General features: G+C 41.6%; 1 protein-coding gene across 10 annotated transcripts in view; it reads right to left on the bottom strand.

Annotated features, from left to right (window-relative positions):
* Window positions 1-19,034, bottom strand: part of RAD18 (RAD18 E3 ubiquitin protein ligase) — a 155,271-nt gene that overhangs the window by 110,882 nt on the left and 25,355 nt on the right. For all 10 annotated transcript variants that reach the window (XM_032784211.2, XM_032784214.2, XM_032784212.2 and 7 more), the window contains exons 4-5: window positions 16,854-16,924; window positions 787-1,145 (exon numbers count right to left, since the gene is read on the bottom strand). In XM_032784211.2, coding sequence (XP_032640102.1) covers window positions 787-1,145; window positions 16,854-16,924 — 430 coding nt within the window. The remainder of the gene's footprint in view (window positions 1-786; window positions 1,146-16,853; window positions 16,925-19,034) is intronic.

The raw sequence follows: 19,034 nt of genomic DNA, 5'->3' as shown, positions 1-19,034 counted from the left end.
CAAGGCTGTGAGAGCCAGAAAGAACATAGTGATTAGACAGCAAACATCTTAAGAAAAACAATCATTTGTAACTGAGTTAGTTTGCTATGTAATCCTAAAGTGCCTTAAAAAAACATTTGTTTTTACTAATACCTTTCTTAGAGCTGAATTACATTTTAATCATTTGGTGCTGGCCCAAGTGCCCCCATGAAGTATGTTTTTAATGCAACATCATCCTGATTAAGCAGCAGCCGCCAATACCGTTTCAGTACCCTCAAAGGGTATGTCTACACTTCAGACAGACACCGCAGCTGTCCTGTGCCAGCTGCCTTGGGTTCATGAGGCTCAGATTAATGGGTTGTTTAACTGTGGTATAAATATTTGGGCTCTGGCTACAGCCTGAGCTCTGAGGCCCTCCCACCTCAAGAGGCCCTAGAGTCAGACTCCTGTCCAAGCCTGAACAACTAGACTGAAATTAAGCAGCCCCTTAGCCCAAGCCACACAAGCCCAAGTCAGCTGGCATGGGCCAGCCATGGGTTTTTACTTGCAGTGTAGACAAACCCAAAGATGTCCCAATAATGCAGCCCTCTGGATGAAGCACATCCCAGTTAAACACAGCAGAATGTAAATATTTGTACCTTTCATCTCAAAGTAATACAGAAAGATTAATTAAGCATTTTAATTAATTAATAAAAAATAATTAAGGCAAGCAGTGTATATCTGATATTGGCAACAAACAGGGTAGAAGACTTTGGTGAATACAGCAAACTGAAGCATGGAATGAGAAAGACAACATAGACAACTCACCTTTTGTAACTACTTTCATTACAGATGTAGAGGGTTTCTCAGGATTTCTCATGCCTTCGGGACTTGTGGCTGCCATCCCTTCACTGACCACATCGTGAGTCTCTGCAGAACTACAACATATATTATCTGTTTCTTGTTCATTGTTGCAACCTTTATATTCCACCTCAGCAGCTACAGATGTCTTTTTAGGGGTCTGAGTGTTTTCCTTTATCAAGAAATGGTCTATAAGTTGTTTCTCTTGTTTTAAAGCTGAACCAACTATGGAACCCACAGCATGACCTTTGCCAGTAGAATATTTGGTATAGTTTGTTGAAGGAGAAACTGGTGGTGAATCCAAGACAAACTTGAACAGTTGCTGCCTAGAAATATCCAAAAGGTAAACATATAATTAGATAAACATAATATTATTATTGTGTCCCTCTGATAGCCTTCCCTCTACCCTTCTTTGGTAAAAAAGCAGGGAGTAAAGAGAGTAAAAAAAAATAATAATAATGGAGATACACGTATCTCCTAGAACTGGAAGGGACCCTGAAGGGTCATTGAGTTCAGCCCCCTGTCTTCACTACCAGGACCAAGTACTGCTTTTGCCCCAGATCCCTAAGTGGCCCCCTCGACGGTTGAATTCACAACCCTGGGTTTCGCAGGCCAATGCTCAAACCACTGAGCTATCCCTTCCCCCCCAGGAAGCAGGGAAGCTTCCTAAGCTCTAGTTCCAATTCTTTGTCATTCCCCTACCTGTTAACAAGGCACAGCTTGAGAAATCCACCTCCTCATGTAAAATAGGAAGCACTCTCATTCAAGGGTTCAGAAGAATCAAAGAATTCATTACAAAGAAGAAGTATCCAGCTCTTCCAGCAAAGAGAACTTACTAAACATTAATCAAGTGTAACCACAGTGCTACCTTCCTAAATCTACAGACAGAGCTAGTGCCTCTGTGGCAGCTCAGAACTCTGTGAAGCTAAAGCACAGCAAAAACTCTTAAGCGAAAACTGTTAAAGAACCCTGGGAAAGACCCTCCTTGCTACTATAGGCCTTTCGTGCTGCTGAAGAAAATTAACATGTTCATTAGCATTCCAGAGCTGGCCTTGGGAAACTTCTTCCTGACACAGGTTTGCACAATGAGCTTATGTTGCCCAATGAGGCCACCACACTTCAATCCCCAGTACAGGGGGTGTCCACAACACACAGTACTGCTGAAATTCTGGGTGGCACTCTGACCATAGGAAGTTGCGAACAGGCTATGGTAGTCCACAGGGCTGTCTTACGTTATATGAAGGATCTCATTGGCCCCTACCACCATCTCAGAGCTGCTTGTTTTTGTGCTGCACTTCTTAGAGAGAAGCAATATAAATATTACACCCCCTAAGGGCAACAGTGAAACTAACAAGAATCAGGTGAATTTCATTCTGTTTAAGATTGGGAAAGTTTTGAATAGTAGCAGAGGCAGCCACTGGTGCTACTTGTAGACAATAACTCATCAATTGAGGCTAAAGAAATATAGAGTAGTGGACAAAGGTATCTATTTTGCAACTACCTGAAAAACTGAAGGAAGGCCACAGGAAGCCACAAAGGGCAGCACACTTAATTAGGAAAGCCGCACAGATGTGCACACTGCACTCAGAGGGGTGGCCACAGCTAGCCCTCGAAGATCGCAGTGGGATGAGATGGGGAATAGGTGGGGGCAGTGGGTTGAGGTGAGGGGTAGTGATAGCGGAGTTTGGGGCATGCAGGGCTGCTGTGGGGCGAGGCGCCTCTCCCCCGGCCCCAGCCCCAGGGCTGCTGCAGCGGGGCAAAGCGCCTCTCCCCCAACCCAAGTGCTGCTGCAGGTCAAGAAAACAGTGAATGCAACAGATATTTTGAGGGTGCCATAGTAAAGAAGAAATAAAATATAATGGAATAAGTAGAGAATATGAGGTAGGAAAGAAAGATAAAAGGATAAAAAGAGAAGAATGTCACTAGAGACAACACAAATGCATCATAATTTATTATAAAAATAAAGGGGGAGAAATGGTATTAAGTCTGGAAGGGAAAAGATTGTTTGAGTTGGGTTTTTTGCAAAAACAAGAGGAAGGCAAGCAAGTTACATTTTTAAAATTTATCAAACTGGCTGGCAATGTTACATTATATCAAAGTAAACAGCATACAACTGTTCCAATCCTTTAAATGGAAGGATTAGTATTTTCAAGTGACAAATATAAGCCTATGAGTACTGGCATTCTGCATCAGTAACTCAAGAAACTGTGAATGTCATCACACCATTTGTACTAGCACAGTTTCCTCTCTATATTTATCCTCTGCATTACTTGAGGATTTCTCCTCCTTGGTAAAGATTCTGACTGTTCACTCAACAGAAAGTTCCCATTAAAGAAAGAACAAGTAACAATGTCCAATTCAAAACATTCTTATACTAAACCAACTAGACAGACTATTTTTATTAGTTGTTTAAGGTGCAGCAACTGCACAAGATCCTTTGGTTGGTTGGTTGTTTTTAAATTCATACTTCTACCACCAGGTGAATCTGCAATACTACTAGTCAATGGCTCTTACATTAATTTAAGGACCACATTAATTTAAGGATCACAGTTACACTCACACTGAACCTGTTAGCCCATGTACCATTGATATAATTGCAACAACTATTTAAGAAACATACAGAAAACCGAGAGCTCTCATTCTGATTTTTATGCATTACAAAATTCAACCTTACACTGGCAAATTCACATTTACAATAGCCCCAAGGCACGGTGAACTTCAAAAGCACAAAACAAGAGTCAAGAGCAATTAACTGTGGCAACAACACATGTTTTGCTGTCTGCTCTCAAACAAATGTGGTCTGTAAGTTTCTATGGGTGAAAGGATTGTTATTCCATGACAGACATGCAATAACAGAAAACTCTAGCTACTATTGTCACAGGACTAAATTCAGGAAAAACCACAACTAGCTGGTTCTGAATATAAAGAGCGAAATTCACCTTGTGCAGTGTCTTTATGATTCACTTTATACTCCTTGTTAGAAGCTTACATGGGGGGTTAATTTCATCCTAAAAGATCAGAAAACTATGAGACAGTATATCCATTTAAAGCCTTAGGCATCAACAAAAGAATATTATAATTCACAGATGGGAGAACAGGACAAGACAGGTGCAGATCACTCACTGTACAGCAATCTTCAAATTAAGAGTAATATGCTGAAATTTTAGAAATTTGTCATATGGTGGACTGCTACATCCTACATCAAAGATGAAAAGAAATTAGACACCTATTATCCATAAATATTTAGGCACAAAACATGCCATCAGTGTGTCTTGCCAACGGCACAATTTTCGGGGAAGAGGTGAGCGGAATGGGGGGGCAAGAAAAGAAGGTCAGGGCAAGGTGTTTGTCTTACTGTCACATAAAATGCACATTTCTTCAAAATCGACCATAAATACGTAATTACAGCAAACAGTCTTATCAAATTGTTCTTTTCTACAGAAGTCGAGCAGGTACCATTCCCTCCACTGCAGCAAACTAAACTACGTGCAGTTTAGATAACATAAAATAGATCAGAAAAGATATTCATTTGGCTTTGTAACACAGATCAGCTCTCACATGTTACTGCAGATGATAAAAAACGTCTAATATGTTCTTATTGGTGAAATATCTAAAAGATTACCTAGTGGCCCATAACTCAGTTTTCTTACTTGATAGAGCTGAATCTATTTCTCCTATCTTTTCAGCTCATTGTTTCATATCAGAGATGTCACATTCCCTCAACAAAACAAGGTAGTTTACTATTTAAAAAAATAATTGAGACAGAATTATATTTCTTTACAGTTTGGAAAGGTTCCAGTCCATGGTTGACAGATGTCTGAATTAAATTCACTCTTCTGATCAGCTTACCGACTCACCAAACTTTGGAGTGATAAATATTAGGAAAAGAGTAAAATATAAATATAAAGATCAACATACCTGCCTACAGCTTGTAGTGTCTCATCTTACTAAGACTATAAACTCTACTGGAAAGGGATCATCTTGTATCTCAGTGTACAGTGACTAGAACAATAGGTCAATGATCCTACATAAATACAGCTAAAGAGATACTAATGTACAGACAACTATCCTGTATGCAGTTTTTGTTAACTCCAGCTCCTACCCTAAAAATGTGTTCTGACATAAAGTAGGCATCAATGCAAGGGACAATGATTGGGGCTGGGAGAAGAACACAAATTGCTTCTAAAAAATAAATACAAAAACCTAGTTTCTCTATCAATAAAATGGGATAAAATTCTATATTAACTATAAAACCTGTCTAAGAGAAACACATGTTTTCTTAAGACAGAAAAAGAAGCTTGTATAAACTCTTTTGCTCTCCTGAAATACTAACACCACTTCACAAATCGTACTGCATTAAAAAAATTTATTCTTCAAAATTAACTTGCAAGATTCTCACAAAATTACATCAATTACCCAAACTGAACTGTGAACAATCAATCAATCAATCAATTACATTCTCAGAGTTCTCTCTCATGTTGCATTAGAAAATGAAGACTGAAAACAGACTTTTTAAAGACATCGGTAACCAAACTTTGGACTACACACAATAGAAAGAACTTTACACCTTTACAATTCAGACATCCATGCTATGACTACTATATTTTAACTTGTCTACCAAAACACAAATGGATCAGGTCAGTCTACACTTATTTTGTGGGAGAATCAAAACACTGTTACTAAATTCCAGAAAGACCACAAAAGTCACACAATGGGATTTTCTGAGTCAAATTTTTTTTGACAACATACCACAGCTACATTTAGCTGTGTGGTGACATCTAGTGGCTATAGTTTGTGTGTGATGAACCAAACAACATACCAAACACAATGCCAAAATCTAATGAAAAGTCACTAGTATGTTTGGTTGTAAATACAATATAGCCCCATTTACCTGAACCAACACTACCGTACTTGAAGCTTTCTGTATTATTAACTGCCACCACCTTTCTTCCCGTCTACTGAATCCCAGTTATCCCAACTTCAAATTATCCCTAGTGGTTCTGACAATAGTTGCTCCAAGTGGTTTTGACAACTAGGATTATACTGCAGTTTCATTTGTTCCTCCAAACCAGGGGTGGGCAAACTTTTTGGCCCGAGGGTCACATCTGGGCGGGGAAATTGCATGTAGGGCCATGAAAGTAGGGCTGGGGCAGAGGTTGGGATGCAGGAGGGAGTGTGAGGTATGGGAAGGGGTGTGGTATGCAGGAAGGGGCACAGGGCAAGGGGTTGGGACAGAGGAGGGGTGCAGGGTGTATGAGGGAGCTAAGGGCGGGGGTTGGGGTGACGGAGGGGGTGCGGAGTGCAGGAGGGGGCTCAGGGCAGGGTGTTGAAGTGGAGGAGGGGAGCAGTCGGGGGTTGGAGTGCAGGAGGGGTGCAGCAGAGGGTTAGGCTGCAGGAGAGGTTCAGGGTGCAGCAGGGGGCTCAGGGCAGGGGGTTAAGGTGCAGGAGGGGTTATGAGTGCGAGCTCCGGTCCAGCGCTACTTACCTTGAGCAGCTCCAGGGTGGCAGCGGCACACTGCAGGGCTAAAGCAGGCTCCCTGCCTGTCCTGACACCGCACCACTCCCAGAAGTGGCCAGCACATCTCTGCAGCCCTTGGGTGGAGGGCAGGGCAGAGCAGAGGGTTCCGTGTGCTGCCTTCATCTGTGGGTACCTCCCCCAAAGCTCTCACTGGCCGGGAATGGGGTATCGCGGGCAATGGGAGCTGTGGGGGGTGGTGCCCACAAGCAAGGGCAGCGCATGGAGCCCTCTGCCCGCACACAGACACATACCCTGTTCCCCAGGGATGTGATGCCGGCTGCTTCCAAGAGTGGTGTAGGGCCCGTGGCACCATGGGGATGGCAATCCCGCAGGCCGGATCAAAGCCCTGATAGGCCGGATCCAGCCTGCCGTTTCCCCACCCTGCTCCAAACCCAGAAGGCAGAAAGGCCAGATACAAGGCTACCATATAACTAATGCCAAGTATCAGAGGGGTACCCATGTTAGCCTGTATCCACAAAAGCAGCAAGGTGTCGGTGGCACCTTAAAGACTAACAGATTTATTTGGGCATAAACTTTCGTGGGTAAAAAACCCCACTTCTTCAGATGCAATTGAAGAAAGCTTATGCCAAATAAATCTGATAGTCTTTAAGGTGCCAGCAGACTCCTCGTTGTTTTCATATAACTAATGGTAATACTCACTTTCTGTCACACCCAGATTTGTAAATTTCACCTAGAAACTGATTCAAGTGGTAAGTACTGGTTTGACACAGTAAGATTGCATTTGAAATTGCAAACAATGCAAAGTGTATATAACTACAAATTAAGAACAACTTTTACCCTCAGCTAAATTATCTATGATGTTTTATAATTTTAACACAGCAGCATATTACCCTATCTAAAAGGTTACAGCCTCATAACTGGGAAACCTTAGTTTGAGAATGTGTATGGTCTTTAGTTTTAAAGGTATAAAGAGGAGCCAACAAGATCTGTAAATAATCAACATCTCACAACCTTTCACTGTTTTAACCCTTACGTCTGCATCCCTCCTACTCTTTGTTTATTGCCATCTTCCTATGTTATGTCTAATTTAGATTATAAATTCTTTAGCGCAGTGAATTTCTCTTTTGTCTGTAAATTGGCATATATACCTACGGTTCCATGTAAACAGCTTGCCCTGTCTAGGCACCCAATGGCAATAGGCATAGGTTTAATGTCATACAATACCTGGGAAAACTTGTACAGAGCACCATCTAAGATGCACAAGGTAAATAAAAGCAAAACCAAATTAAATCATATAAGAAGGAACTTGTGGTGTACTTTTGCTATATCAGGAGATCCTGGATCCCAGTGAGCATAAGCACATTTCCCGAGCACAAGTGTTTATGAGTGCAATGGTGTGCACTTGCCCCACACTGGAGCAGAAGGGGTTAAGGCAGCACTCTGAGCAGCGGAAGCCATGTCCCCTCAACCCTGCTGGGCGTGCTCCAACTGCTGCTACAATATAAAAGGGAACAGCCTAGCTCAGTCTGGGCTGACCACTGAGGAGGAAGGAGGCACCCTACTGTCTCCAGCCAAGGAGCAGCCAGCATCCTGGACCATGGGACCAAGAGATTCTGAGACCCAGGCAGATGCCCAGGTACCTGTGGATGCCTAGGAAGATGCAGCCACCACCTGAGGAGACCCCAAAGACACCCCAACTTCAACTAAAGGAGTCGGGGTAGGAAGTAGCCCAGGGAGGAACTAGCCAGTGTCCCTGCAGCAGTCGGAGTATTGTGGGCAGAATCCATGCTGACTTAATGGTGAAACCATTCACCACTACCAGGGCCCTGGACTGGGACCCAGTGAAGCAAGGAGGGCCTCGGTCCCCCTACCCCAGCCACCCACTTTGGGGGGGGGCCATCAAATCCCCTCCTACTGACTCTACCCCTTGGGCCACACTTCCCCACAGCCCAAGGGAGTCCTACTGACTCTGGCCCTTGGGCCATGCTTCCCTACAGCCCAGGGGGAGTATTACTGAACACCAGCCATTGAACCATGCAGCCCTGAGGCTGAAGGCAGCCATACTGACTTTACCACTGGGCTACCATGCCTTTGCCCCCCTCCCCCCCCGGGGTGATGGGGTGTACTGGCACCGTGACAATGAGATAGCAAATAAAGAGAAGTGGGTGAGAACTCACTGCTTCCAAATAAGAATTCAGGAGAGGAAAATGAGTTAAGCCTCCTAGAGAACAATTACATGGGACCGCTATAAATGTATGGCATGGTATTTATAACCCACACATACAAATTCTCCTGAAAGTGTACATCTATATAAAAAATTACAGCACTTTCAAGTGGCAATTACCGATATGGGAAAGATGGGGGAGGGGAGAGGAGGTTTTATATCCTCTCCTGGATAACAAGTATTCTTGACTAGAAAACACGACCATCACCGTTGGGGTGGGGGAGGTAGTTCTCTCTTTACCACATATATAAAGAATGATCATTTTCAGTTCAAACCAAATAATGTTTCTGTTTATGTGATACGCAAATTCACTGATCACCTTCACCCAGCTGACTGCTATTAGAATAAGGGTTTGTCTTCACTGCCTGCCTAGCTCAACGTATAACTCAAGTTTTGCCCCAACCCAATTCCTATCCAGACACACAAATCTATCGCTCAAGTTAAGTGGTGCCTGAAGTTTAAGCTGACTGGCCTATCAGGAGGCATGGGCTGAAGCTCCAGAGAAGCTTATGCTCTCATTAACAATGAAGTAGAGACGCAGCAGGTTGAATTACAACCACCCATCAACTATTTATCAAATCACTCTGTGTGACTTGAGTGTTGCTTCCCAGTTGGCTAATCTCTCTTGAGCTAGAAGAGCTCAAGTGAAGTAACTTTACAGTGCTAACTCCAGCTAATTGTTGTAGTGAAGACAAGCTCTAAGGCAGACACGCTTTTTTTAAACCACATCAACCCAAGTTCATATTTCTGATTAGTTTGGAAACCACTGTTCTTACTGCCAATGATGCAGTTCTACACTGTTAAGACATAAGGGCAGCATCAACAGCCGTCCATTTTACCCTCCAAGATCCACAATTCGTTTTCATGCCTCATTCAAAGAGTGGTAAATTTTGTCCCTAAACCATGGTCCAAATAATCAGGCTGTGAGCTGGTGAAATCCAAGAAGGCTGGGGAAAGGCTGTTCTTTAGCCACAAAATTATCCTCAGGGCTGCAATTGCCCCCAAAGGGGAGCACTCAATTGCCCCAAAAAACATCCAGTGAATTGGCATGTAGCCTGCCCTTCCCCCCAAAATTCCCTCTCCTCCAGTCAGTTGCAGGGAGATCATGTAGAACATAGGATGCAGTCCCCAAAAAGAGTCCCCACCCAAAGCAGCTTCTTAGGGCTTATCTACGCTACTGCTTAGGTCAGTGTAACTTACGCCTCTCAAGAATGTGAAAAACCACCCCCCTGTGTGACATAAATTACATTGACTTACACTATGTCGGCAGAGACGCTCTCCTGATAACATAGCTTCCGCATGTTGTTGAGAGGGAGTAATTACGTAGCATGTCTTCACCAGATGCACTGCAGCAGCACTGACATATTGTGTGGTAATGAAGATGAGCCCTCAATCTCTCATATACACCTGTGCTATGGAACTATACCAATTCAGAGCCGTCTACATCCACCTGGTGGGGCAGGAGTCACAGCACACAGTGGGCAGTTCGCAAACATTCATAGGCCCACATCAATCTTATTAGGTTTGCAGGATGGGGGACAACATGGGCTTGAAATTAAGCTCAAACAGAAGAATTTGCAGGATTGGGCCCTAAAACTTTTTAGAATTATTATGGTTATTCCTTTCCATGCCCATGCACACTCTGATCTTGGAGCATAAGCTTTTATTCAGCATTTTCCAAAATATGCTTGCAATAGCAGCATTTTCCTTTCCTAAAGGCCTGTTTAAGAGAAATATTTGAATTTTGTAGCACACAATATTTATTAAAAATGCTGAGCACCTGGGCTCTAACTGAAATCAATATATGCTGCAGGTGCTTGGCACATTTGAAAGCCAGGCACTTGAGAGGGGTTTTCTTTTTGGGGGGGGGAGGAAGAGGAGGAGAGAGTAGGAAAGGGTGTCTTGCACAAGCCACTGCAGGACAGAAACCGGCCCTGCGTATTATAAAATGGGGCCGTAAGAGCTGGATGAGCACAGTCCACATGCAGGCAATATTCCCTCTGGAGTCATCTTTGGCTACAGAGGAACTGCCAAGATAGGCCATGAACGAATGACTACTGCAGATACTTTCGTTTTTACAACTGCAGTCACCTCACAAGCAGTCTCCTAGCTCCTGCATGTCATTTCGAGATCACATAAAACTGATGAAGGGATTACTTACAGAACTGTAAGCCCAGTCTCAAAAATATGTAAACGTAAACTGTGTATCCCAGTGATGCATTCATTCTCTTGCATGCCTGAGAACAACATACAGGAGAGACTGGTAGTCTTGAAGCAAACAAGGTGGTTTCTGTTCTTGCACACATCAGCTGAGAGAGCTTTTTGTGGCAAGTATCATACATACCACCACCACATTAAAATTAAGCAAGACTCCCCACTAACAGAACAGATTTCTGTCTTAAGGACCACAGCTGCTTTGCCATATGCTTCTCATACTTTATTCAGAAGGCCTCCAAGGCACCCATTTTGTTTCCTCTCTGATGAACTGCCCTGTCCACAGCTAGCACTAAACACGTGCACAGCTTAATGACACTGCTCTTTATACATCAGGACAGAGCCAATCAGTCCCCAGCCCCTTAAAGCTACATGCACATCCCTTTCCACACATCAAGGATGAATAACCATCCTTTCCACACACTAAACCACATGTGGGCGAGAGAAACAATCATAGTTGTACACAGTAAGAACACTGTGTTTTTCACCAGCAATTACAGCCCATCATCATCATTTCACACATAGCTCCAATTAGGCTTTTCTATGGCCTATCATAGCACTTAGGCTCCTTCAGCAATCTACCCACACATGGAGGCGACTGCGGAAACACTCTCACCCTTTGTTTCCCTACTGCCCTCCAAACTCTCATTAGGTGTCCAAAAATCAACTACCAGTAGTTACTGCAGTGTATCTGAGACCAGTTGTTCCCATGCTTTCTAGCCATTGTATTTCCACGAAGGGAGGCTACTCTCCTTTTAGCCATTGTCTATCCTATGCACAGTAAGGGCTCGTCTTCATTGCCAAGTTAACTTAAGTAATAAGTCTAGCGTCACCCTTAATTCAGTCCCATCCACACACAAAAACCCGTAACTCATGACTGTGGTGCTTTTTGCTTGAATTGGCTGGCTCACACAGCAGCATAGCTCAGCACAACTTGTCAGCTGCTAATATGGCCACTCTGTAGTATAAACGCAACCACTTCAGTGCTGCTAGTCCTCCAATACCTTTCCACGATACCCCCTTCTACTCTGTGCCCAGAAAGACAGACAAGTTCTCTCATAATTCACTAAGAAGAGTTCATAGAGCAGTTCAGCTTCCTGAAGCTCTATGAATCATGGGATATATCCCAGGAAGTCTTAGCACCACATGAGTGAGTACAAAATGGGCCTGGCATATTTCCCCACCCTCACTCTTCTTGTCCTCAGTAAACAGCTGAATACTTCTGCACATACTTTCTATATAAGGCTGGAAAACTTCTGCTTAAAAAGGCAAATTGGAAAATTACAAGAGTCTCAGAAGACATCTCAGAAAAGAGCTTAGGAATAGTCAACTATAGCTGTCCTGTGTACACACAATAGAAAGAAGATAGAGCACAAATTATTTATAAAATTGGAAAAATGGAAAACAATACACTTATTCTTTTAATGAATCTGATACAATTCTACTGCAGAGACTTGCAAAGGAAGGTATTACTGAGGAATTGTCTACACAGCGCATTAATCTGCACTGGAGGGGTGTAAATTCTAGCGTACACTAGCATGACACTAACTGGCCCACGTAGACATTGCTGGCACACATTAAAAGTTTTCTAGTGCACACAGATACAGTCCTGTTTCACACTAGAATCTCTTTGGCATGCACTAATGGACTATGTAAACAAGCCCGTATATAATCTTCCAAATATAACGTTGGCTCAAAATTCAGTACTTGCACTAATACAAAGCATTTGAGGTCACCTTTCCAATTTCAATTAAAATATTTTATGATGCATATTCCTATTCTATGCCTCAAGACACTTCCTGCAACCTGACAGTCATCACACAAAAATATTCATATTAGAAAGTGATTATGGAAATTCACAGTAACCACAAAGGTCAGTATGGAACAGTATTCAGTATTGATGCACTACAAGTACTCCTTTTCCCCCCCGGTGAAATGTTTTTTTCAAGGCTGTTTAACATGCTTCCCAGGTTAGTAAGATACTACTGTTTTAGGTCTACCGATCCAGCTCTATGCTGAGAAACCTGAAGTCACAAAGGCGAAGACTATTAAACCACTGTGAACTGTAAAATTTATATTGATTCATCAAAGCAATCAAAACAAATTAAGGTTTAGGATTCAATATCATAATGGATCCAGGTCAGCACTGCTTGTTCCCTGAAAAGTTAAATTCTAATAAAAAAAAATCCATTTGTCACTAGAGAGAAAGTGCAAGCTCAACTATTGGAATGGTGCAATTTAACATTTTTTAAAAAATTCAATCCAATCTAATTGCATCCATGGACCTTCCTCAGGAGACAGACACACAAAATGAACAATATATCCTGCCATCATTTATGAATCCAAACTCCTCATTGACTGTCAAGCAGAGGTCAGCTTTAAAAAAAAAAAGGAAAAAAAAACCCAATAGCCCATAGCCATATTTGTTTCCCATAACTAAACATAATTAAAAAGAGGAGCAAAGAACAAAAACAATCACTTGCTATCTTACTCCTTTTATGAGGCTCCCCATTACCCTTTGGTTAGCACAATAAATCTCACACAGACAAATGCATCAACTCTGTGGTAAATTCTTCACCAACTTGTGCTTCTTTTGCCGTTCCCACTATTCAGTGCTACAAAATAAATCCCTAAGGTGAACCAAGAGAAAAACAGGAAATAAGGAAGACAACATCCAGGTGAAAGCACAATATTCCAACAAATCTATTAACTAACTAGAAAAATTCAGATTTTAGTCTCCTTAGACAACTTTACATTTTTTCTGCCTCTTAAGTTCATGTAAGAATTATCTTCTGAATGAATAATCATTAGACCTGGTCAAAAAATTTGTCAAAAAATTTTTTCAACTAAAAAGAAGATTTTGCTGAAAATGTTCATTGTTGACATTTTCTATTTTGTTTCCTATGAAAACCCTGAAACCAAAAATAAGTTATGATTTCAGTAAAAATTTGTTTTTCAGTGTGTCATAAAAGAAATTTTCATGGGAAATTTGGGGAAACTTTCTTTTTTAAATTTCTCACACAAAACTAGTACTTTTCTATGAGCCTTTTTAAATCAAAAATCTGCAGCCGAATTGAAATTAACTCCCTTTTTCTATGTAAAAAAAATAAAATTCACCCAGACAAGTGTTGTTTATTTTTAATCCATGGCTAAAAAGTATTGTTCAAATACTTTTCTTTAAATTATGGGTATTTGTAATACAATACTGTCGCAAAGGTGTATTTTCTCTTTTCCCACCCTCACCATGTCAAAAATAATCTCACTAACTCTAGGAGTAGACCTTCCAATTCATCTCTGGATCACAAATTCTCCCACAAGAATGAGTGAAAGAAATAAAACTTAAATTCAGTGAGGTTATGTGCCCTTCACAGACATCCCTAATGCAAACTGGAAATTCATTAAGCCCCATAAGTATGTAAACCAGCTGCTGCCATAGGATGTGGCAATGTAGGTCTTCTCAGTCCATCTCCTTCTTCCCTTGGCATGGTAGACCTTTCTTTCCTCCCATGATTGTCTCAGGCATCTAACAAATAGCTCTCTCGTGGCTTCCATTATATCATCTCTGCTTCAGAAAGCTTCTGTTTCTGTTCAAAAACACATCTGCTTCCACAGAATATCCGCAACATCACTGAAGTCTTCTCCAAAATTTTTTTACAGTTGCCTTTCACCTATGAAAGGGACTTTTCTAAGCTGGTTCCAGGTTTTAGGATTTTCTAGACAGGAATACAAGCCCTTTTGAATGTGTATCACTGCAACCTTTTCTCCACTCTGCGGTTCACTTGTGTTTCCTCATTTCTTTAAGAAACGCAGAAATGATGTAAGTCGCCATGACCAAAATTAACTCCTTACATTTAAGGAAAGCATTACTATTACAGAGAAAACCCATCAGAGTACTGACCTGTACGAATCTCAGTATTCAATCCCTTTCCCCAGTGCAATTGCTCTTATCTTAAAAGGAAATGAGTATATGTATATTAGCCTATTAATAAAGTTAACCTATTTTGTTGAGGTTAAAAAAAGTAACCAGAGGTTTAAGGCCTCATATATGAGAGTTCGTAATGTATTTCAAAGAACAGCGTACACTGTACAGGGAGGTCAGAAGTTCAGTTCACTAAAGAAATTACATTTAGGAACTGGAAGACAAGCACATCAATGCTAACACAGTTCATTCTCACAACTGGCAAAGAAGTTCTCCAACTTTCATCAGCACCTTTTAATAAAAGTCACTATAATCCTAAAATGGATTTGGCAACATCTCTTTCACAGAGGAAGTACCTTGTGCACTCTGACACTGCTTTTCTTATGGGAAATCAGTAGCAATAGGAGCTTAAAGGCTTTCCAAGGTAGCAGAGTACCTTGGTTGGCAACAGCAGCAGGACTAGTGAGTTACAGGAAATTTTCCAGAACCTGCTCTGCCTCACTGCCACGTTCTCTATTACATTTTCTTTGTTAATGGCTGGTTGTGAGGAATCTCAGTATTGCATGGTTATTTATGGCTTTGGCTTTCTCCTCTTTCATTTAGCAGATCACTAGCTCTTAGGAAAAGTCTGAGGTTCAATTGCATTATAAATCATGAAAAGGATTAACTCATTTATTAAAGGTTCCAAAAGAGTCTGAAATAGTATTCTGTTTATTCCACTGAACTTACCTTAGTAGTTAAAGACTAGTACAGCATCCAACAGGAAAATGGACTTCACTCTCAGCTTTTCATAGGCTTGTCATGTTTACAATTTTCTAGATAATTATCATTTTAGAATCACAGTAACAAACTTTATACTGTAACTAGCACACAACATATTTATTTTAGCATTTCTACTGCAGTTATGACTTTCTTACAATCATTTTCCACTAAAGACCATTCATTTACATAAACAGAGGAGCTTTTCTAGTATAGTATATGCTACAGAGTATGTCTGTTTGCAGATCTTACTATTTAATTGAAATTCCAGGCATACCCAACACTCAATTTGTTATTGTCCAATGCAATATGTGGAGGATACAATTATCAGTTTTGACTTCCAGTAATTACAGTACTGCTATCAGCTTCAAGCAAACCTGACTAGCATGGAGGTTACAGGTCAGAGTAGGGTGACCAGATGTCCCGTTTTCAAAGGAACAGTCACGTTTCTGGGGACATTTTCTTATATAGGCGCTTATTACCCCCCACCCCCGTTCTGTTTTTTCACAGTTGCTATCTGGTAACCCTAGGTCAGAGTAAACTTGAGTATAAAATTAATTACAAACATCTCTGAAGCACCATAAAGCAGCTGTAATACTGCTACCAACTATCTTACCTACTTGTATAGAGAGCACTACTACAAAGCGCGAAGGGCCAGGTCCAAAGCCTACTGAAATCCACGCTAAGGCTCCCATAGACTTCAGTAGATATTGGATCAGGCAAGTGCAAAGAATCCAAGTATGAAAAAGTAGAAGTAAATGTATCTTTATTTGTACTTGTGCTGGCGCACACAATGTAAACTGAATCACATTGCAGCACCTACTATCTTTCAAAGATTATCACACAGCCCAAGAGTATTTTTTTCCAGTATTTCTTCGTAAACTGTGAACAAGTTCTCAAAATGGTCATCTGCCTCAAGTCAGAATGGTGGTCTATTTGGTTGAACAGAATGAAACTACATAATTTGAAAAAATGGAAAAGCTAAACACCTCTCCCCCCCCACACCTTTTTAAAGACCAGATTATGTGTACACCTATCACAATGATGGGTTCCTTATAAAACCTGTAATAATAAACCATTAGAGACATCTTCTGCCCATATAAGATTCCTTTGACTTCATCTATAACTAAATATGCCAAATGCACCTTACAATCAGGCCCTTTTTCCCTCAATTAGTCAATCTTTGTGGCGTTTAGGTTACAAATTAAACATTAATCTCCCCACATACACCCATTAATCAATTAATCTACTATATGAGATACGGATGTGAAAATTTTCAGTAGTTTTTTCTCTTTGGTTGCATTATGACACACAGGCGTGGGTTTTTAACTCAACACACACACACACACTATGGCATGCAGGCTTAGCTAAAGGAGTCAAGTGATGCCTATATTTCTAACCATGGAAACATACGTAATATTTGAAAAATTCCATTGTACCTTGCAGAATTAAAGTTTTTTACCAGCTCATCTAATATCCGGTTATTTTTCAGGTCAGGTTCCGTGACTGCCTACAAAAGAACAGAAGTAAATAGACAATGTTCAAGCAAACATAATTTACTTCTCAGATGTGTGTTTCAGACACCACCCATACAACCCCCATCCCTCAAAATTATTAATTCAACAAAGTTGTATAAAAATGAAGTTCAAATATCTTCTACTGAAAACCATCTAAGACCCTGAAATAAGTGAGTCTCGAAAATGTTATGTAATACCCAGAAGTATAGATAAAAACAATACTTTGTTCTAAAACCAATCCCACTAATACTAGTCTCCAACAGTGTTTTACTGTACCCAAGCTCCAATCATTTTAGAAGACAAAAGTAGGCTCCTAAGGATGAGATGCGAACATTAATCAAGAAGGAGTAAACAAAGGAAAATGTCAGTTTGAATAATGATGGAATAAAAGATACAGATTACGGGGTAGTTTTCTGCATACATATCATTCTTTTAAAAGAACCTTCCTCTCCATTTTAATTGTTCTCCTGCGTTACCATTCCAGAGCTTCCTTTGCTCTTATATCAATCAATGGGATTTTTAAGAAGGTAGAAGGATGGATATAAAATGTGCAGCTCAGAAATACATACTGAAAAGTCTGCACTTTTTTAAATGTCAAAAAACTGACAATATATTACAAACAGACCTTTCTGAATTCTTGCCTTGAACGGACTCATGCTTTAGGAATATGTAATGAAAAATTACCTATATTTTGCCAGTACTTTTGAAACATTGTTTGTTGTGTTTATGCAGCCTTCTATTTAAAAACATCCATCAAAACTCAACAGGCTTAAAGGCAAATCCTATCTTAAAGTCTAAGACAGGGGTCGGCAGCCTTTCAGAAGTGGTGTGCCGAGTCTTCATTCAGTCACTCTAATTTAAGGTTTCGCGTGCCAGTAATACATTTTAACGTTTTCAGAAGGTCTCTTTCTATAAGTCTATATTATATAATTAAACTATTGTTGTATGTAAAGTAAACAAGGTTTTCAAAATGTTTAAGAAGCTTCATTTAAAATTAAATTAAAATGTTGATCTTACGCCGCCAGCCTGCTCAGCTCGCTGCCAGCCTGGGGTTCAGTTCACCTAGGCCGGCAGCGGGCTAAGTGGGGCCTGCGGCCAGGACCCGAGACCTGGGGAAGGGAGGGGTTCAGGGGTCAGGGCAGAGAGCTGGGGGGTGTGGAGGGTGTCGGGCAGAAGACTGGGTATGGGGGGGCGGGGTTCAGGGGTCAGAGCAGAGGGCTAGGAGATGTGGGGGGTCAAGGCAGAGGGCTGGGGTGCTTGGCTCGTAGCGGTGCTCCCAGCCCTCAGCGGCTCATGGCAGGGGGCTGGAAGGGATATGCCCTGTTCCAGACCCTTCCCCAAAGCCCCATCCCTACCGCTCTCTGCCTCCTCTATGGAGCTGCCTGCACACTGTCGCTCTTCCTCCGCCTCCTCGCGAGGACCATCAGTTGCTCGGTGCAGGGAAGGAGAGGAGGAGGGGCAGGAAAGCAGCATCCTGGGGGAAGAAGTGGTGGAAGCTTGGCTGCCACAGGACCAAGCTTCTGCCTCCTGCCCCGGCAGGGGAAAGCGGTGGGTGGGGGGGCTGAGTGGGGCTGGGACCGCGGCAGCATGTCACTCAAAATCGGCTTGTGTGCCGTGTTTGGCACAGGTGCCGTAGGTTGATGATGCCTGGTCTAAGACAAATGGTCTTCCACGCCCTTTATTAAGTGAAAGTCTTTCAGATAAGATCTTAAGAAAGTTCTGCCTGTACTGCATGGCATGGGTATTGTTGGTCCTCACAGTGTTTTTCAGAAGAGAAGGGATTTACCCCAGTATCCATGGCCAACATCTACCATGCCTCTGCTCTATAGTATACTGCCATCCTCCACCCCAGAAGTGGCTGCACTACACATCTGATGTGTTGTACGGAATTCATTTTACAATATGAGTAGGAAATATATTAAACTACTTATTCTACACAATAGATACATAAGAATACACTTAATGTCCACTATGCAAAGTGTCCCAGCAGCATCAACAAGACTTAATTAATTAGAACTAGAACATTAGAAAATGCTCTCATGGGCAGGGGGGGAGGAAATCAGAAAAATCACTTCTGAGTTTACTCAATCTAAACATTCCATC

Source organism: Chelonoidis abingdonii, chromosome 17, assembly GCF_003597395.2.
Source record: "Chelonoidis abingdonii isolate Lonesome George chromosome 17, CheloAbing_2.0, whole genome shotgun sequence".
NCBI lineage: Eukaryota > Metazoa > Chordata > Testudines > Testudinidae > Chelonoidis > Chelonoidis abingdonii.
This window is presented reverse-complemented; position numbering and strand designations above follow the sequence as displayed.